This window comes from Acanthopagrus latus, chromosome 20, assembly GCF_904848185.1.
Source record: "Acanthopagrus latus isolate v.2019 chromosome 20, fAcaLat1.1, whole genome shotgun sequence".
Taxonomy (NCBI): Eukaryota; Metazoa; Chordata; class Actinopteri; order Spariformes; family Sparidae; genus Acanthopagrus; species Acanthopagrus latus.
Genome location: NC_051058.1, coordinates 11,800,089 through 11,821,539, shown reverse-complemented (window position 1 = coordinate 11,821,539; position 21,451 = coordinate 11,800,089). Strand labels below are relative to the sequence as shown.

At 39.0% G+C, this 21,451-nt stretch overlaps 1 protein-coding gene across 3 annotated transcripts; it reads left to right on the top strand.

The window, feature by feature from the left end:
- The first annotated feature begins 1,371 nt into the window (after positions 1-1,371).
- On the top strand, positions 1,372-20,813 carry cmn (calymmin). 3 transcript variants are annotated; one of them, XM_037082625.1, is made up of 60 exons: positions 1,372-1,488; positions 3,985-4,058; positions 6,089-6,139; positions 6,260-6,313; positions 6,393-6,452; positions 6,643-6,687; positions 6,778-6,828; positions 6,914-6,961; positions 7,065-7,115; positions 7,221-7,271; positions 7,477-7,530; positions 7,656-7,706; positions 7,802-7,852; positions 8,136-8,183; positions 8,280-8,330; positions 8,444-8,494; positions 8,588-8,638; positions 8,722-8,763; positions 8,857-8,916; positions 8,993-9,064; positions 9,141-9,197; positions 9,289-9,369; positions 9,456-9,506; positions 9,603-9,650; positions 9,734-9,778; positions 10,069-10,110; positions 10,216-10,257; positions 10,347-10,394; positions 10,503-10,559; positions 10,955-10,996; positions 11,086-11,184; positions 11,352-11,408; positions 11,489-11,905; positions 14,004-14,060; positions 14,618-14,671; positions 14,885-14,929; positions 15,016-15,066; positions 15,230-15,289; positions 15,446-15,499; positions 15,610-15,648; positions 15,778-15,834; positions 16,006-16,047; positions 16,207-16,257; positions 16,358-16,396; positions 16,516-16,572; positions 17,140-17,208; positions 17,373-17,441; positions 17,633-17,698; positions 17,861-17,917; positions 18,218-18,265; positions 18,375-18,446; positions 18,557-18,628; positions 18,971-19,042; positions 19,143-19,214; positions 19,302-19,370; positions 19,457-19,594; positions 19,676-19,714; positions 19,832-20,122; positions 20,258-20,314; positions 20,396-20,813. In XM_037082625.1, the coding sequence occupies exons 2-60, from the start codon at positions 3,992-3,994 to the stop codon at positions 20,398-20,400; spliced, it is 3,897 nt and encodes a 1,298-aa protein (XP_036938520.1). In that variant the 5' UTR covers positions 1,372-1,488; positions 3,985-3,991; the 3' UTR covers positions 20,401-20,813. The 3 variants fall into 3 exon arrangements, with proteins under 3 accessions (XP_036938520.1, XP_036938522.1, XP_036938521.1); XM_037082627.1 differs by having other exon boundaries at positions 1,373-1,488; positions 19,305-19,370; XM_037082626.1 differs by lacking the exon at positions 1,372-1,488 and adding an exon at positions 3,563-3,892.
- Positions 20,814-21,451: the final 638 nt, after the last annotated feature.

Here is a 21,451-nt window from a genome sequence, read left to right as displayed (position 1 = left end):
ATTCTCAAAGGGAGAAACTGGCAGCAGGACACAATGTGACTCCAGACTGGTAAAGAGTCTCTCACAGACATTTACACAGAGCAGAACACTACAGATTCAAGTTACTGAGACGGGTTGGTGAGGAGACAAGAAAAATAAACATGAAGCAGACGGGAGCCAAAGACTGTCTTATCATTGACAAGTTACATGTTCAAACACGATACTAGAAATGTGCATGACTTTAATGCAATGTGCTCCTATATGAGGCCCCTTTTCCTCCAGACTTGTATAACGTCTCTTCTGTTTTGGTTTTTCGGTGACCAGACTGTATAGCTGTGCTATAAAATGTTCGTGTTGGCAGACATTATTTTCATTTCGCCTTGGAGTGGGCTGATAAACGGGGTTCATGCGTGTTTTAAAATGAATTACTGCTAGTAAGACAAACAAATGAATCATGATGTAACCATCCACATTTGGGTTGAGGTGTTAAAATATTGGTTATAGTCTGAATTTGGCATGAACTGTATCCTGATGAGAGGTGCCTGAAGCTGAGCCTGTCTGTAGGTGAGTACAGGTAGTGTACTAAATGAGGTACTTTCCAGAAGTAATCCAAGTGTGACATCACTACACTTAGGAAGTAAACATATTAAACCAAGACAAGTGACCATTTATTAATTTTTGTTTAATGATTATAGGCAAAAACTTTGAACGTGTCATAAGTCTGAAGTTCTTTTAATAATACCATGTTTATATCAGTAAATTATGGCTCTCCTGCTCTGTATGCTCTGTATTGTTTGCAGTGTGGCTTAAAGCGACGTTGTCAAGTGAAGTTGTATTTCCACAGTTGGCTGCGTCCGCTGGCTGTCGACCAGGCACCAAGTCAGAGCCTTGTTGGCTGGGCTGCCTCCAACAGCTGCACACATCTGGACAGAAATACACACTGCAGAGCGGCTGTGTGGAGTCAGAGAATCCTTGTCTAACAGTGGTAGCACTGTGGTCTTAACCCAAAGTCTTTTTTCTTTTTTTTTTTTTTTTTCTTTTCCGGTACACAACAAAGCGAAACACTAACATCCTGACCACCACTAAGCCCACCATCAGCTTCAGCAATAGCTATCTAACTGATAGTTTCATGTCATCTGTGTGTTTGAAAATGTTTGTGTTGATGCTTAACTTAGCTTGAAACTGATATTACAGGTGCACAAGTCAACACACATTTGTCTTTTTTTTTTTTTTTTTTGCATGAGATGTCGGTGTGATTGTGTCTGCTTTAAAGATTTGTAGGTCAATATATAAATTGTGTGGGGCTTTAAAGTGTAATGACCTCTCCACCCCTCAACAGTTTGGTACAGACATACATTTTCCACTCAGCACAGTTGTCAGCTACAGGAACCACACACACCTATAAAAGCTGTTCCCAGAAAGGTCATCTTTAAACAAGACGACAGTATTCAGCTATTCTAGCTGTAGTGCCGTCAAGCGCTTCTGGGATTTTCACATTTTTCAGCTTTGGTAAGTTGTTCCTCAAACTTCAGTGTCTCCTTTAGCTTTTAGCCATTTTAGTAATTGGTTGAATGATAACATTAACTTATGGGCAATAAAATATTTAGTTATACCTGCAAATATGTCCTGATGTACCTCTAGATTTTCACCATCCATCTTTTCAGTAGCTGATCGATCTGAAAGTGGTGAGATGATTCCCAGCACTTGAGCTTCCCTCTGTGACATCATAGGAAAATGGCCGCTGTGTATTTATCGTCTAGCAGCCAGACTAACATCAATCTTTGTCAGTCACCCAACGACGATACGAGTGCGTCCTGGCATGCCCGGTAGCATGATGCTGACATTGGTGATGACAATATTGACGCTGAACATTCCGCTATTTATTTATCTGTCAAGTTGCCTGAAAACAGTCACTCAAGTCCACATCTCTGCTAATAGCATATTTTTTGAAGCGGGAAAAAAAAACTGTCAACCAATCTTCCATGTTTGTCTTCAGGACATCTGAGTTTAAGGGCCGTAGAATTTTCCCAGCTGGTTGCGAATCTTTTCCTATTTAGGCGCTACTTGAATGAATAAACCATGTGTTGGATAAAAACGTATGGGATCACCAAAGCTTTCTACAGTTAATTCCAAGAGGGACAAAAATGTTTGTAACTTATCAGGTTTGATTGCGATCAGATGATCAATATTTTGGTTCAGTAACTGGTGGACCCTGGTGCTAACATGGCTAAGACTTGTTGGATTTGACAGCATGCAGCTGATTTAAAACGGATCGGTTCGGTAAAACTTTAATTAGCAAAGACAACACACACACAAAAAATTGTTTTCAAGTATTATCATTAAGTTAACACCCTTTAAAAGACAACCATGACAGAACTTTATTCAAAACATGAGCTTTTGAAGGATCAGACGGGAAATCGAAAGACGCATTTGCTTCCAGGTGGTGAAAGTTGGACTGATGGTTCGTCCGTGGCAGCAGAGGTGGTGAGGGTGTTTGTAGAGAAGCCAAGTATGTGAGAGGTCTGGGTGGGCTCTGGGGTGAAATGTTAACCTCTCCTTGACCCCATAAGAAGAGGATTTGGACTTTGAGTGAGGAATCTATGTGAAAGGTGAGATGTCTTCCTCTTTTTACTTGCTTTTTTTCTTTAAAATGTACAAGGGGCCACTCTCTCTCACCAACTGTGTGTGTTGGCCGGGGACCATGGAGACTGAAAGAAGCTCACTCACAGTTTCCATCGTCTGTCTCTTTAAAGTGATGTCATTTCTGTCATAAAGGCCATTCACAAATAAGTCCACATAGGCTGCATGTTAAGCTCTGTTTGTTCATTATATACTCTTTGCAGTTGGGTTCTCAGTCATTTAGCTTAGCACATCTGCAGTATATATGTTTCCATGTTCTAACAGTTCAGATGATTCTCATTTATTTTAACGCTTTGCTGTTTGTTGACTTCTGTCATCTTCCACATGCTATATAGGACGTCACTGCAGTTCACTGAATTATTTTGAATGGCACTTTGTTTCCAGGGGGAAGGCGTTTAATTATGCTTTGCAGCTTACGTGAGGAAGTGAAGACATCAGTGTGATCCAAAATTCTGCTAAATTAACTGTATATCTGTTTTATGAATGTAGAAAGTAAAAAGATGAGTATTTTGACACTTAAACCTGTTGTTAAGTTAATTTGGAAGACAAGAATGTAGTACAATATGTAAACAAAAAAACATTTAGTTCAGTTATGGTCAGTGATCAAGTTCTCGCTCATCGTTTGAATCCTTCAGTATTGAATTTAAGAAACACGTTACGTATATCCAAATTAGGAAATATAAGAAATGTGCTGATACATTAAGTATGCTACAAGAACTTTTCAGACAAATGTAATTTTTAAGGTCCAAAATGTAAGAAAACATATTGCTCCTCTAATATTTTCCATTACCATCCTTGTGTATTCAAATGTAATAATTCTTATTATTTAACAATTACATTCTGTCCTGTTGCCTTCCATTGTGTAGTTTCCTATTGAGTTGAGTTGTGCTAGGCTTGTTATCTGTGTTTCATCACGTTCATGTATTAATGTTACATCTATGTATGATGAGCGATATAATAAAGTTGAAAAAAAGTTTGCTTGAATAGTCGGGAAGTTAGGAGAAAGTGTTTCTTAACAACTCAAACTGTGACAATGCTGCACCGTCCAGAGTTCATCAGTCAGTGTCCAATCTGGTGACCTCCCTCTCTTTGCCTCTCTATCTCTCTCTTAAGTGTTAATGTACTTTAAGTGACCAATTATTTAGTTAGTATGTGTACGCCTCGAGTGTCTCTCCCAACAAGTTGTGGGGGGGGAATACGGAGAACAGGAGCACCTAGAAGCAGAAGGAGGGGCCCCTCAGACCAGAGTGTATATTAGACCCTCACAATCAGGGTACGATACCCACTCCAGATCATCATCTGTTTTACCCTCCTCATCCTGCCGACCCTGAAACATTTTTGGCTTTTCGTTTTTTCTCCCTCCAGGTCCACTATGTTGGGACGACTACTTCTTCAGAGTGCAGTGATCCTTTGGCTGGTGCAGACAGCGCACACGAGGGGTGAGTGAAGCGCAGAGTGAAGGCCCTGCTGGGAGTCAGTCACAGAGTAAAAGTATCCAGATCTGTTACTTATGTAAAAATGCTCATGTCACACTGTGGAAGTAGTCACACTTTACTGGTAAAACTATTGAAAAGTAACAAAAGTAAGAGTATGTAGATTTTATAAGGAAACTGTACTTTAAGTGTTAAAAGTTAAAGCACACAAAGCATGAAAAGGGCCCCTGTGACTGTTTATGCCTTTATAGTATGACCATGATGTGATAAACTTCTATATGACGTTTTTTATTATGGACTATTTTACTGAAATTAGTTCACAAAATAGTGAGACATGTCGTCACAGTTACTAAGAGGCCAAAGTCTCACCTTCACAATGATTGTGGATCCAGCCACTAGTACAACATTTAAATGACTTAATTTCCTGTGATTGTAAAAGTATAATATTCTCTCTTTTTAGATGCCCGAACCATGAAAAATGATATTTTTCTATTGAAAAAAGAAAGACAATTAATCAGTTATCAGTTTGTAGATCAGCTAATTGTATATTCAACAAATCACTTTATCTCTAATTGTATACACTGTTCTGTAGTTACACTATAACAAAGCATCATATTCATATTCTTTTAAATTTGTGAAGTAACTAGTGATGGAAGCCAAATAATAAGTATGTAGTGAAAATCTAATGAAGTATAATATCAAAAGTGTCATGAGATTAAAAAAAAAAAAGTCAAATACAATAATTAACATTACTTTAGTTAACGTAAGTGGTTACATTCCAACATTGGAAACAATGTGAAAACCTGTTTCATCTTGATGGGTTTACTTTTTATGACTAAGCCATAAAACTGTTTTATCAAATCAAGATGCAGTTACTCTCTTGTGTTGGACATGTTTTGGTAAAATAAAAATATGAAAAGGGAAAATTGGATTATGTCAGAAAATACAAAACTTTTTATCCCTGATGTTTCTTTAATTCAGTGTACTTGTTTGTATATTCTGCATATTGTTGTTTTTTGGTTTGCATTCTTAAGAGTTCTCCCAAACTGTGTTAAAATGCTGCATGCTGCAGTCTCTGCAGTACAACCTGCTGAGGAGTCCCTCAGAGATGAAACGGAGATGAGACGAATGTCTCTCAGGTGCTTGGGTTTGCCTGTCAAATTTCAAACGGTCATGTTAAACTGAAATCTTAGCAACGCGGCTCGTATCTGTGCTCGGCCCTCGACCAACTTTTCTTGTGATGATGCGAAGCGACTACATATTCTTTTTCTCTTTACCAGCGGGCTCGGTTTGACAAATCAAAGGCAGCTCGGCTTCGGTGGCAGCAGCAGTCTAAATTTAACATCCGTCTGTGACGAGGGAAGAGAATAGTTTTACTGCTTGTACACAGGCGCTCCATTGACTTCTGTGCAGTCTGAACTCGCTATTTCCCAAAAACGGCGGTCAGAGTACTGACTCACCAGGAGACTGGATTTAAATTTTTAAAAGCTGATTGTTTTATAAGAAGTTAGTGACAGTAAGAAAGATATCATTGTAGAGAGAAGGGTTACATCCTAATAAAGCAACACAGTTTTTTTTATTTTCTTTGGACCCCTTCAATGATTTAGAAAAAAGGATTGTGACAACCTCCCCCCAGCATCTAAAATAAATGTTTCTATGTGATTACATTGGTGTAGTACCTTTAACTGTAAGTAAACAAAGAAGAATTTAAAGCCTGAATATGGGCACACAATAATATTTTTTCACTATAGACAGCACTGTGGAAGCTAGACGAATTATAAAATGTCACATTTTTTGACACACGTCACAATCACTGCCTCTGACGAGCTTCTAAACAACAAGTAAAAGCAAGAAATTTGTTACCTTTAATCCTAATCCTTTAGTCCTTTAATTCTGCATTACTAAGAACTGATACACTCTTTATATACATCTTTGATATTGATATGTTGCAAAGCTGCATGTGTTTTTTCTTCTTCTTCTGTTATTTCACTGTAGTATAGTAACAGTACTTTTACATTAAATGTGCTGTCTTCAAGGTTATGGAGCTGTATCCGGAGTACAAAATGGACAAGGGCCACAACATCATGGTAATCCCATCACAATCCAAACACTGTCTGTCTTCATGAAACATAAAACTCATTACATTTGTGTGATTTCTACACAAGCCAAAGCTTTTGATCACAGCTGTCTCATGGTGACTTTTCTAGGGAGGAGACCTCAGAACGGTGGAGGTGTAGGCAGAATGCTGATGCCATCAAAAGGTCAATTAAAAGCCTGTCTCCTGTCTACATTCCTCTGTTTCTGGGACAATTTTGTCATTAATAATGTTTTTTTTCTAAGGTGTGGGTCAGGCAATGGGTGCACAAAATGGATACGGTGGATACCCAACAAAAGGAATAGGTAAGCGTGACAGACTGATCTGGTTTTTACAAAGAAATGTTCCTAGTATAGCTGTTTCAAGTGCAAATGGAGCCATATATATATATATATATATATATATATATATATATATATATATATATATATATATATATATGTGTGTGTGTGCAAATTTAGAACTTTTTCTCACTATGTGTCTAATCCGTTTAAGGCTACGGTGCAGCTACTGGTGTGACCAATGGAGGAGGGATAAAAGGTAAGTTCATATTAGTGTTAAAATTTTTGATTAAGGATTTAAAAACTAGGGTGGATGTTTTGGATCATGTTTTCCCATCTTGTTTTTAAGGCTATGGAGCAGCAGCTGGTGCAACCAATGGACAAGGCAGCAAACAGCAGGGTTGGTATTTAAATGTGGGCTTGTTTAAGCATTTGAAAAATTAAAGATTTCAGATAACACATTAATATTATATTTCTAAATTCAGGAGGAAATCCAGCAGTTTCACCCAATGGAAACGGAGCTAAATCTAATGGTAGATGTTACATCCATCTCTTCATCATCACCAACATTTGCATCTGTGGTACAGTTAAGTCCAGTCAAACTTAATTTATAAAGTACTGTGGTATTTGTTGCAGGATATGGTGTTCCAGCCGGCCCGACCAATGGACAATCAATGAAAGGCAACGGTACGAATCCTGTTTTCTGATTGAGGAAACAAACACACTCTTACAATCATCACACACACGGAGCAACAGCAACACTGTTCAACATAAATGTTCTTTATGTGACAGGTTATGGTGCGCAAGCTGGTGGATATGGCGGACAAGCAACTAAAGGCAATGGTATTGTAGATGATTTCTAATCTATATAAGTCATTTTAGATTTACTCCCATGTTATTGGAAATAGTTTACATGTAATTTAAAAGTTTTTCTTACCTTAACTGTATACTGGACATCTATAATTGCTGCGGTCATGAGATTAGTGTATGCTAAAAATGGTCATGATCATTTGATAAAGATGCTCACACAGTCTCTTTTAATCTCCAGGCTATGGAGTTCCTGCTGCTGCAACACCAAATGGTAATGGAGGACACTACAATGGTCAGTCCATGGTTTTATTTATGCGGTGAATACAGACAGTCTGCAGTATGTGCATTACATTAATGCTGGAAATGTAGTCAATCTGTTTGAGGTCCTTGGTGCTTGTGTCTCTAAATGTCTTTTAGGTTATGGTGCTGCAGCTGGTGTTCCTGGTGGAAATGGTGCTAAGGCCAATGGTGGGCACTGATGACATTTCTGTCATTATACTGTCACAAAAGATATGATGATGAGTAGAGATAGAAAACCTTTTTGTGTTGGATCTGTTTTGTAGGTAATGGTGCTGCAGCTGCTGCACACAATGGACCTGTAACAAAGGGCAACGGTAAGGCAGGTCCCACAACTCTATTAAAAAGTTTCTATGTTTATTGATTGGTTGAAACTTATACAATCTGGTTGTATATTCTGAAAATATACACACACACATATACATACTTGTATATTTAGTGATGCGGGAAGAACCATTATTCTATGAGTTGCTCTGGTGATGGTCTACGGAAGTTCTTCAAATTTTTAACACATTTTACTCAGTGTTTAAACTCTGCAGAATAACTTTTATTACTAAGTTCTCATCTATCTAATTTATATATGTATATTTTCTAACATAGGAGGACATCCTTCAGTTTTACCTAATGGACATGGAGCTACATCTAATGGTAAATGTTACACTCTCCACTAGTTTGTCTCAATTGTATGAATAAATCTAATTTATCTCAATATTTTTGCCACAATGTACTTTGTCCTTGTTTCAGGATATGGTACTCAAGCCGGCCCAACCAATGGACAGCCAATGAAAGGCAATGGTATGAATCACACCTTGTAATTCAGGTCATGCACACACTCTGACACAAACACATAAATAAGAAAAAACATAAAAAAACAACACTGTTAAATTCAAATGTTCCTTATGTGGCAGGCTACGGTGCACAAGCTGGTGGATATGGTGGACAAGCAACTAAAGGCAATGGTATTGTAGATGTGATGATTAAATGGAGTAGATTTGAACATGAGTTTGATACGGATTTGATATGTTGACATATTATATTCCTTTTTATGTTAGGCTATGGTGCTGGATCTAATGTTCCTAATGGAAATGGGGCTAAAACCAATGGTAATGTCTGCATAAATAACACCTGTTTAGATGAATAAATGTTTAGGTGATCATATCTTTGAGTATAGTAATCATTCTTTCAGGTCAAGGAGCTGCAGCCGGCGGCAGTGGAGCAAGACCAAATGGTAAGTGTGGGCAGCATTATACTGAGATTTGGCGAAACAAAATTCGTCCATCTGTTAAGTTAATGTAACTCAACACGTCTGTGTATTTAACAGGACAAGGGGGAGCTGGGAGTAAACCTATGAAAGGTTATGGCAGACCACCTTTTGGGGCAGGTAACTCATCTTCTTCCACCTTGTTGTCCATGTGATCATAACACTCATTGACACACGTGTACGTCTGTGATTTAAGGTCCAGGTGTGGGGATGGGACCCTCCAGAGGTCTGGGTGCACCTCAGCTTGCCAAGAACCAAAGGGCCCAATGTGAGTGATGATCATGACCAGTAATGAGACCACCACTCCAATACACCAGTAACCCTGTCTTTATCTGTTCTTCCAGCATATGGTGGTAATGGTGGTAATGGTTATAATGGCTATGGAGCTCGACCCATGGGAGGTGAGTCACACACAAGTCAGTCCATACAGACGTCACCTATGGGATGATGAGTAAAACTATAATGATATTTGTCAACACTCTGTATTTATAGGTTACAATGGTGGTTATGGCCATGCTGGTTTGGGTCTTGGACCTCGGTATGGAAATGGAGGGATGAAGGGACCAAAGCCAGGTAGGAACACTTGAAGTGAAAATTAGCTCTGAATTTGGTTATTTTCATGTTTTAAGATTTATAAATTGCTTGAATCCATCTGACAGGCTATGGTGCTGCAGCTGGTGTACCCAATGGGCAAGGTGCAAAAACCAATGGTGATTTTCTAAACAATATCCCATAGAATATATCACATTATCTAAGAAATATGATATATCTCTTGATTTAAAATGATTGTTTTGGAAAATATAAAGGTTATGCTGGAGCCAGAGCCCCTAATGGGAATGGAGCAGTGCCAAATGGTGAGTCAACATCCAAGAAATGTTATTATTCTCATTCTTGACAGTATGAAGTTAATTGTTTTGTGGTTTGTGAAACTTCTCAGGTTATGGAAACCCCAGTGGTGGAGCCACCAAACCAGCAAACCCAGGTAAATGTGAGGTCAAAATTACATACAAATAGATCTGTATTACATTTCTGCCCCTTGGAAAAGATTCTTAGCCAGGTCAGTTATGAACACCTGTGGTTTTTATCATTATTTAAAAAGTATATTTAGAGAAATATCCATGTCTTGATCCATGTTGTGAAACAAGTTTGAGGTCAACATAAATTTCAATAACAGTACATAACTTTGGGTCAAATGAGAGAATCTCTTTTTAGTTGTGTTATCAGCACAACATTGATTTCCCATATGATAATGTTTTCTTTTGGTTTTTTTAGGGTATGGTAATATTCCAAATGGTTATGGCACCAAACCCAATGGTAAGATGGTTCACTTCTTTTGAAAAAGCATTTCATTATTCAAAATATTTCATTTATATCTTGATCTTTTATATTAACTAATTCACTTTCCTGAATATGTCACAGGATATGGAGCCGCCAGAGGAGGTGCAATGAGACCCCAACCAGGTAATATTTTTTATTTTAAATGGGTCTGAAAATGTTCTCACTCTAAACTCTTGATATGGACATTTTTGCATTGATTTGTTTATCTCAAGGTTATGGAAACGGAGCTGCTCCCAATGGATATGGAGCTAAACCCAACGGTAACTGATCATAATCAGTGTTTAGTTGTTATAACTTCAGTGTTCCAGATGTAAGAAAAATATTCCTTCTGCTTCAGTTGGTTTATTTGTTGTTATGTCTGACCTGAGGTTATGGAGCAGGAACTGGAGCTGGAGCTACCAAAGGTTATGGAGCCAAACCCAATGGTAACAACCTTATAGAATATGAATCATGATAAACATACAGTTTTAAGTCAAAGACATTCAATCATGAACATAAAAATTACATTTTCATTCTTCAGTTGATTGTTTTTATTTTTTTGCACTGACACTGTGTTTTCATTTCAAAATAGAAATGTCTTCTCTGAATCTTTTCATGAGAGATAGTGGAAGCGCTTTGCATTTAGTACTGGATGACCTACCATGCGAAATATTACTTTTCAATTTTTCATGTAATTAAATTACAGTAAATGCATCCATAAAAAATAAATACATGTAACAATGAGGATAGTATTTTACTTTATATCTTTTTGTTGATCTGCGCATCATATATCATCCATGACTACCAGTCCTGCTTACTTCTTGTTATATTTTCTGTCAAGGTCATGGAATTAGAAATGGTGCTGCCCTCGGAGGATATGGAGGTAAACTTGGTGATCAATTCCAGCAATTAATTTAGGTTCTTAGTTTATCTCGTAATGTAAATTATTAATTTTTTAACGATTGTTTGCAGGATATGGAGGGCCAAACAAAGGCTCAAAACCTCAAACCACCAAAGGAGTTGGAGCAGTGTCACCCAGCGAAGGCGCCAAATCACTTGGCAATGGTAATGGTAAGAATTCTGCACAATATATATATCATGTACAGTGTTTATGAAAAGAAAGCAAGGAGGGAAAAAGAATAATGAAAAATATAGCAATAAACAAATGATGCAATTTTTGTTCTATTTTTGTTTGTTTATTCATGAATTTGTCTGTGAAAATGCTGTGTATCTCACAGGTTACAGTGGCCCTGCTGCTGTACCTAATGGACAGTCGACCAAAGCAGCAAATACAGGTAAACACATGTGTATGCATGTGTCAACTTTGTCTCTCTGTCAAAGGTTGTTGTGTTCTTACTATTTTTTTGGTCCTTAGGTTATGGCATGGTGCCAAATGGGAAGGGCATAAAGGGAGCAGGTCCGTCCAATGGAAAGGGCCTAAAAGGTGGAGTTCTCCCTCCTGAGCAGCCGAGCGTAGCACCAGTGGAGGTTTTTACACCTCAACAAGCGATAAGTGAAGATGCAGCACCTGTTGCCCCTGAGCCGACGAGTGGTCTCCTTGTTATGGTGACACAAGAGAAGTATCAAAAGCTGCCTTCACCGGTGACACAAGGAAAAAGCTATAAACAGACACCGCTGATCCCTCAGGCTACACCAGAACCAGCATCAGTGATTCCACAAGGCAAATACCCAAAGCCTGCGCCTGAGCCCACACCTGAACTGGCAGCCACACCTGCACCAGTGGTTCTCCAGACTAACCCAGCACCTGAGTCAGCAGAAGTTCTTCCTCAAGGCAAGTATCCTAAACCTGAATCAGTACAGCACTTTTACAGCCAGAGTAAAATCTGAAAACACCACCTCTACAATTTATGGAACCACTGATTCCACCTAAAAAAATGTAATAAAAAATGTGTACAGTACATATGCAAACATTGTCTGACTATAGTTGTTGCTTAGCTGTTGATGACTCTGGTCTGCTGCTGAAGGTAATATCCCCACTGTGACTTTCCTTTACGATGCTTTGGTAAATTCCATGGTGTTATAATGCACAGATCATAGAGAGAGGCTGCTCTCTTGTAATTGAAATCTAAAAATCATGTTTTTGGAACGGATTCTTACTCAGAATGTTGGAATACAATGCAAGCGACCAAAAACTGTTCAGTTTTCAGATACTTGCATTGTAACTATGGCTAAGGTAGCCTATCAAGGCATTGGTTTGCATATATGTCAATGTGATGTTTTTTTTTTTATATGTTAATTATTAACTTGAATTGTGTGATTTGATTGTATACACAATCATATGGATATACACAAAAAGACATTTCATTTTAAGGTTTTTCATGTAGTGTTTTGTGATGCACGTGGACATTAGCAGTAACGATCTGAAATACAGATGCATGATACATGAGTGCACATGAACGTTGATGAAATGTATGGCCTCTAGGTTATGTGACTGGAAGTGCTGTGCCTGAGCAAAAAGAGGCAGATGTTCTTTTTGGGGTAGACAACACCGATGACGGGGATGTTGCCCCTGAGAGCGCCAAACCACTGAAAACCAAAGCTGTTCCTGAAACAGTGGCAGCTGTAAGTACAGGGAGCATCACCCCAGAAGAAGCTCTTGCTGTGGGTGTGCCGGAGGTTACACCAGAAGAGGCAAACATCAAAAGTCACCCTGTGGCTGGACCTGACAGGTTCCAGGTCAAAGGTCTTCCTGCAGGAGAAACTGGGGCAACTGGTAAACTTTATGTGTCTGTTAGTGTTGGACTGCATGTGATAATGCAGTGTTATGGCATGCGTTTGTCCTAACTCTAAGTCTGTTACGGACCCGTGGACATTATGATCACTCTAATTGTCTCACTGCAAGATTTTCATGGCTAGGATTCAGTCTAACCTGCCTGGAATACTTTGACATTATTTACAGAATATCTAGACCCATCAAGGTCAAGATTATTGACATTTTAGCAGGTTTAATGACATGTACACTTACTAAAATAAGAATGAATCCTAGCTAGTGCTCACTGTTACATTAGTTTTAGCTCTACAGGTTGTTTTTCTTTTGTGTATTTCCTGTTTTGTTTGTTTCTGTGTCGCATGATATCTTCAGAGTTGTCTCAAAAATACCAATAACTCGTGTTTTACGTGTGTGTTTATCGCTAATGTTTTTTTTGTTGGGACCTTTCACCCACCTTTGTCATATTGAATGTCACTTTGCAACATTTTGGGAAATACGCCTGCTAGCTCTCCTGCTAAGATGTGGATAATGAAGAGACAGCACTCGCAAGGAGACAGTTAGCTTAGCTTTGCACAAAGACTCAGAACAAGTGGAATAGTTAGCCTCATCTATTAAAACCCCAACTTGTAATTTTACTCTTAAAATGCTGCATAGATTAAACAAACAAGATTTAAAATGTTAGTTAGTGAGCTTTAGAAATAAAATGTCTGATTTTGTTACCTTTGGACGGAGCCATGCTAGCTGTTTCCTCCTGTAACTACCCTTTATGCTAAAATACTGCTAAGCTAACTGTCGCCTTGCTATAGGAGACATGAGGGTTATGTCAATATTTCTGGACCAGGTTAAAAGAAATCATATTTCCCAAAATGTAAACGTATTCCTTTAACATGTGGAGCTGTTTGAGAATTAACCAATTCACAATATGTCCATTTGTGGACTGTGTGTGAAGAAGTGTGTCACTTTGTTGTGTTGGTCCATTGTATTAATTTGGTGTATGAGGTAAAATTGAATTTTAACTCACTGTTTTGTTTTTTTGTTTTTTTTTTTAATTGCCACTGTTGTGTAATTATGTTGCACATGTAACACTTGAAGGAACATATTGTACATCGATCGTCTCTGGCAAAGCTCTGATCTCTCAGTGTGTCCCTCTGATTTTCAGAGAACGGAGGAGGAGCTACGATCTCTAAGGGACAAGGAGCTAAACCGGCCAAACCCGGTAAAAACATTTGTTTCTTTTCTTTAAGCAATAATCTGCAAGCAATGTCAACGAAATATGGAACATGAACACATACATGTCCCCATCAGGATGAACTGTAACAACTTTGGTGATCCCATAACTTGATGCCATCGTCAGCTCACAGTTGTAATTTATAATGCCCAACATATGGCAGTATTGTCATTGAGAGCATTTGAGCCAACTGATGATGCTAAAGTAGCTCAAAACACCACTGAGCTTAAGGTCTTGTTTGTGGACTTTTCCATCAACATTTCCTGGAGGAACACAATAATGTAACATCCAACTTCTCTTTAATGAGATTAACACATTGGCATGGCAACATAGATTACATTTAGATGGTTTTGTTAGCGTTCGACACCTCCCACAGGGTTTTGATAGTGTGCTAATGCAACTGATTTGTGTGGGCCTAATTCATCCAGAAGGTAGAAACATCCACACAGTGCAGATATATCAATAACGTCCTGCAGCTGGTTGTATCTCTGTGTTTGTTTTACTTTGAAAGCATAACATGTGCTGATATTATATTGATTTTCTAGACTGTGGACCATCGGGAGTGCCAAACGGACAATGGATGAAAATACCAAGACCTGGTAAACTGAGAGTATTACAGTATACTGTGTATTTCAAAACTAAATTTCAAAGCCCTCAACAGCCAAAATGATGTTTTAAAATAGTTTTGTCACTTATTGGAAGCAGGCAAAACACAACATAAACTCACCGAGCTTTTGTGACTCCCTTGAATTGTTTGATTTCAAACAGAGTCAAAGCAGGTGATGAAATATTGTTCTGTCTTATTATTTAAGGCTATAATGCAGGTGCTGGATCATCTTCTGGCACAAACACAAAAGGTACTTGTACAATTATGGCTCAGTTAAGTGCATAACTGTGTATTTTACATACAAAAATACTTATTGTTGATTCATTTTGTTTTGAGGTTACGGAGCAGGAGCTGGTGTTCCAAACGGACATGGTGCTAAACCCAACGGTAAATCTACTTTATTCTTCGTTCTCAATATCGGTGTGTGTAAAATGTTCACTAGTGGAGCATTATGCACATGATAAATGATGCCTACTCCAGATTATTACGTTATGAACATGCAGAAATGACTGTAGACCTGATGGCGGTGATATATTGTGTCATTGTGTAGGATACGGTGCCAGCGCAGGGGGATACTCAAACGGGGGAGGAGCTAAAGCAAACACACCAGGTAATTGATTAATTGACCAGTTTTCCTACTCTCAGAACACACTGCTGAGAGCTTTGAGTGAAACATATCGATCTCAACACTAATTCTGTATTTCTACTTGTTTTCTCTACCGCGTTATGAAGATAAAGAGGTTAATGAAGTTTTGTTTATCCAAAGGTTACAGAGCAGGCAGCTCCACTATGCCTGGACTCAGTAATGGATATGGAGCTGGTAATATTTATTGTCAATATGAACATCTCATTTGATATTATTTGTATTTTGTTCTTTCACTCTTAAGGATATTTCCATTTTTTGTAATACTTTTCTTTTCATGTTTGCAGGAGTTGGTTATCCATATGCAGGGAAACCTCAGCAACCTGGTGAGTGTTTTTATTTTTTTCTTTCTCTCAACTGAAGGCAACCTCATAGGGAGTAGGATGTTTATAAGAAGTCCATAATTGTTTTAAGTGTTATAATGGTGTTTTAATAATAACTCTGTATTCTCTCAGTTTACGGACAGGGAGCGTACCTCGGAGCAGGATATGGAAACGGAAATTCATACGGAGGTGAATTTTGAAAAATGATTAACATTGTATTTAATCCAACTTGTAAACTGACAATGGCCTAAGCCTGTAGTAGCTTTATGAATTTGGAATAGATTTGGACCACCCAAGACAAATTTTAATATGCCCTAGTATGTAGTCTGAGTATTATTTAAATTCTGCTATTTTCCTTAGGCAATGCAGGTCTTGGTAAAGCCAATCAGAAGTCCAAATCAGGTAGGCTTCAGTGTCTCCAATATCTTTGCTGAAGAACTGTATCCATAAATGGATATGACACAAATATGTGTCTGTGAATTAGTAGATAATATCTTACCATAGTTATTGCTGTGTTATTGTGAGGAGTACTGAGGTAGTTTATGATGTGTTTATTTGCAGGATATGGAAATGGAAATGGCTATAGTGCTGGTGTACAGCCTGACTTTGCAAGTAAGAACCTCCATGTGAAATTTAGTTGAGGAAATGTGTTTTGCAACCATTTAGTTTTGTGTGGTTTACAATAAAAAGCACAATTTCCTAATTTTTCCAGGCCTCGGCCAAGGTGTCCCCACTGCTAACGGCAAATCAGGTATGATATTGATATTGGTATTGGTGACAGTGAGGTCTCAGTTAAAGATGTACTGACATATTTAACATGGATTGTGAAACAGAAATCCATTCTTTTCTAATTTGCTGCTGATTCTACAGGTGGCGCGAAACAGATGCCTTACAATGGAGCCCCAGTGGTTCCTGCAGGACTAGATGGTAAGACCTTGCCATCTTTCTAAAAATAAGATTTAAGCATGTGTGCACAGTACAGTCTTTACAGTGAGCAGAATGATACACAGTGCAAAAACAGAAAGCTCCTTTATAGCAAAGAGTGAAACTATTACAGATTTTGGCTTACTCATTTCATTGGGAGTGCAAAAACAGACTGAAGTGTGGAAAGAGCAGAATAAGAAAAATGAAAAGTAAAAATAAGAGTGGCTGGAATCCAAAAGGCTGACATGCACCACATTTCGAGCCCGGTGCAGTTCCTCTGGCAGCACTGAATCATGCCAGTTCTATTTTTGTGCATCTAAAGCATCCGTAAGAGCTTTTTTCACTCACACACTTCGTTGCCACACCATCTCCATACCTCCAGTTATCGAGCAGGTGGTCTAGAAGTGTGCTTACATTCTCAAGGAATCTGATTATTCCCTGCCCTCAGCAGTACGGTGATTTCTGAAACAGTCTTTGTCTAAGCACTGTGTACATGTTCGCAGCATATTCATCTCAAGGTGTAAAAGGTAATATATGCAACGCACAAACATTTCCTGTATACTCACACAGGCATGAGCCAATTTGAGCCTCAGCCTGCTGGCGTTGGTCCAAATGGAAAACTTGGAGGCATGTATGGAGGTATGTATGTGGTTTATATCTGTCAAATCTTTAGAAAAAAGAAAACCTTCATTTTAGGAGAGCCATGCTCACAAAATCACCTCAAAAGGAAATTTTTAAACACATTTGCTTGAACTGAAGAGATGTTTGTAACACCAGAGCCAAAACATCCTCCAATGTTACAGGAATGGGCGGCTTGCCTTTCGGTGGTCAGTCTCTGGGAATGGGTGCAGAGAAATCCAGCGCCAAGTACGGTGAGTGCTCGTTGGCATCACTCCACTATGAGGCAGCTCGGAAAGGAAAATAATTAATGTTACATGTGTGGCTTTGTGAGCTTAAAGCATCTTGATGTGCAGAAATATAAATCTGAAACCTTTTTAAAGCAAGTTCGTGTCTCATTATTCATTTTTATTAACCGACTTGTTGTCTGCTCACTCTGATTTAGGCATCGGTGGGTTACAGTTTGGGGGACAGCCCCTTAATACAGGGATTAACGGTGCTTCACCTTATGGTATGTCTATGTTATGTTATTATGTCAGTCTCTTTCACCACTGCATATATATTTTAAACAAAAATGCATTTGTTACATGACTGTAGTCCTCTTTGAATCAATACAAGCATGTGTGGGCAGTCCAGTGAGTTCCTGTGCGTTGTTTATCTCAACTCCATCCAGGATATGGTCAAAGCCCCTACTGGCCTGCTGGTGATGGCAAATCATCTGGAAAATATGGTGAGTTATTTGTCTTTGGCAGTGATACAACAAGCAGTATGTTGTGAGTAGAAAGTTTGATGTCAGAATGATATGGTATAAATACTCAGTCTATGCTGTATTGTCATCCTAGGTGGCAGCAGAGTGTGTTATCACTGGGCCATCTCCCCTGGTTAAAAATTAACAAATCACTGACTGACTATCATGTGTAAATCTTTAGTGTTTGTGGGAAGTGGGAAATAACCAACTAACCCTGACAAGTTGCAGCACTGACATACAAATATCCAGCCTGATGATGGTGTTCATTCAAAATACTTTCAGGTGGTCTTGGTGCCAGCATGGGAGGGGATCCTGCAGCTGGAAATTATGGTCAGTATGACGGGATGTAAAGGGGTTTTGTTGTGACTGTGAATAAAATCAGCATCCAATCTGGGGTCTAGTGATCACTTCATACTGACTTTCCTCCATCTCTGTTCAGGATATGGGGGTTTACCCAACGGTGGACAGCTTCTTGGTCTTGGCAGTAACGGGAATGCAGCCGGCAAATACGGTAAATCATTAGCTTTGGTATCTCTTCTTGTGAGTACTCTCTACAAACAGTTCCACCCGTTAACCTTTTATTGCTTCTCTTCTTCCTCTGATTCTCTGTCTCTTCTACAGGTTATGGAAGAATGCCGTATGAAGCTCAACCCGCTGGACTGAGCCCTGAAACCAAATCTACTGGGAATTATGGTAAAAACTTGGATATGGGAAATACTGGTGGCAGCTTAATATTTACTGATTTATCCAAGAAAGCTAATAAAAGACTGGAAGCAGCTAGCCGGTTTTTGTCCACAGATGACAAAATTGGACAATCAGCCCCTCTAAAGTTCACTAATCAACACGTTATATCTCGTTCAATCCAGACAAAAGCTGAAATGTCTAAAAATGACAAATTAGCATTTTTACGGTTTTTTTTTACATTTTTTTTTTACATTTTTACCTCAGCCATAACCCCCTGCAACACAATTTTTATGTTTTCAGTCTAAATTTTATTTTGTTGTTTAACTTAATTAAGCATACATATTCTACCAGGTCTGGCTGGTTCGCCATATCAGCCTGAGCATCTTGGACTTGGACAAAGTGCCAAATCAACAGGCCAGTATGGTGAGATTCAACAAACAAACATGACAGCTACTCTCTAACTGCCCATCGTTCATCTATTTGGTTTAACTTTGTTGACTCCGTGTGTTTGCCAACTGCTCAGCTAACGGTGACGTTCCCTATGCACCACAACCTCTTGGTTTTGGGAGTGAAGCAAAATCTTCTGGAAAATACGGTACAATAAAGTTACTTCATACCCAGTATTCTTTTCCTCTGCATTTCATCATGTTTACCAACCAGCTTCATGTCAATCTATCAACAGATAATCAGGGACCGTACCTGTCACAGCCCCTCGAATCTGCAGCTCAAGGCGGACCTGGTGCAGAATATGGTATGTTGTCATTACTGTTACAAACTGCTTGAGTTTGAAATACAAATAATATACGTGTGCATTCATCTCTTTTTTGCTTTGAACAGATGCAGCTGGTCTACCTTATGAGCCTCTGCCTATTGAGCCAGAATCAGCTGGAAAATCCTACGATGTCTTAGTGAAGGGCGATGTGCCGACTCCAGCGGTTGCAGTCGAAGGCGAGGGGATGTCCATTGATAGATATGGTGAGCCTCGTGTGTTTCTGCATGTTTGTCTCTTGTGTCTCTGCTGCAGTCAGGTAATGTTTAACTGTTTCTCACTTTCAGATAACGTGGGCTATATAAATGGACAAGTGCAGCCAGAAGGTAAAACTAGAGACACCACGACCACTCCCAAATGTTTAATCAAAGTGCATAAACAATAACATGGAAACTTGTCTTTCTTCCTCTATCCTGTTCACCTTGTCTGCTCTCCCTTCTTAGTTGTTGCATTCCCTGCAGCTCCCAGCCCCGGCCCCACCCTGGCCTACCCCTCTGTCCCATCCTATCTGCCCGCGGAGTCCTCCTTCACGCCCGATGTGGCGCCTGGGGCGGGTGTTGAGGACCTGCCCTACCCGGCGGGCACTGACGACCTTTCTCTTGACTCCGCACCCGCCACAGAAACACAGGGCGTGGTCCAGGTGCCTGAGCAAACTGACGACCTGCCTCAACAGCAGCAGCTGCCACGTCAGATACACATTCAGCAGCACCTCAAACTGCATTTTCACCACCAAGGCAAGTCCTTCCAGAATGTCAAATTGTTCCTTTAACTTTAACAATGCCTGAGGTTGTATGTGCCCTCCTGTATTTAGGATATAAAACTAAAACTTTTGCATAACTGTCTGCATTGATTCTTTTCTTTGTCTTCAGGAGCAAAGAATGGCAAATATGATGTGAACGGCTTCTTTGGGAACAGTGGCTATCAAGGTAAGAACAGATGAACAAAAAAATAATTATATTCAGTTTGCTGCTCAAACGGCCCACTCATTGTTGCACTTCCCCACACAGGTTAACCCTGCTGACAACGACAAGTATAATCTCCTTTTCTGCCGTTGTATATTATTGTGATTGTCTCCTAACTGTATATTAATTTTATTTTCCTCTGTTGAATAGTCCTGCTATTTGTGCGTTGGTTTGTAAGTCTAGATAGATATATATTAAAAATAACAAAAAAACATTTAAACATTTTGAGATGTTAGGTTTTCTGATATGTGTATTTTTTATGCATCCTGCATTACCTTTTTTGTCCTGCACTTACTGTATATGCAAAGAATCGGTTGCTGGAGAAATGGAGTTTGTGTTTTGTTTGGATGTTTTCAACTCAAAATAACCCTGTAAAAGGTAAATCAGTCTAATTTATTTTTCATGGGAAATTGTTTTTTTACAGTATTGTACAGTGTTCGATTGAATAAAACCATCAATGAATATCAAATGTGTATGCATGTGTTTCTATACATTCAGTACATTACAAAATAGGGGAAAAAACATTAAAGGGTAACTCCACCAATTCTAACACATTAAAGACATGTAGATGTGGAGTTCTACTGCATATGTGAAAAAAGTAGCTTAAAACATTTTGTGGCTCCAGAAGAGGCTGCATGTGATCCCATAAATAACCTCCAGTGATGTTGCTCAGGGCTACATTGCATTGTGGGTAATATTGGCTTCAGGTTTTGAGAAGCAGTCCACTAATCAAACACTACCCGACTCTAAGACTACTTGACTCATGAGGGTAGTTTAAAAACAAATGATCAAAATCGATACAGCAGAACAAAATTGTGTGACTACATTACCCACAATGCAACTTCCCAGTCTCTAAGTGACATCACTGGAGGCTATTTATCAGATTACATGCAGCTCCCTCGGCAGCCACAAAAGGATTTATACTACTTTTTTTACTTCCCCAAGACCTGTGAACACACTTTAATGTGTAAAATTGGTGGAGATGCCATTTAATCTATTTAATAAACATTAATGATCAGCACCAGAGAATCCATTTTACTAAAGTGCTTTAATCCCCAGACCAGCCTGACTGCAGCACTGTGACCTAAGAGCATGTGGAAT

Excerpts from the sequence above, each read along its gene's own strand:
- cmn (XM_037082625.1), top strand. The coding sequence starts at position 3,992 with ATGTTGGGACGACTACTTCTTCAGAGTGCAGTGATCCTTTGGCTGGTG. Across the intron at positions 7,531-7,655 it reads TAATGGAGGACACTACAATG|GTTATGGTGCTGCAGCTGGT; the intron begins GTCAGTCCATGG and ends AATGTCTTTTAG. Across the intron at positions 15,067-15,229 it reads ACATGGTGCTAAACCCAACG|GATACGGTGCCAGCGCAGGG; the intron begins GTAAATCTACTT and ends GTCATTGTGTAG.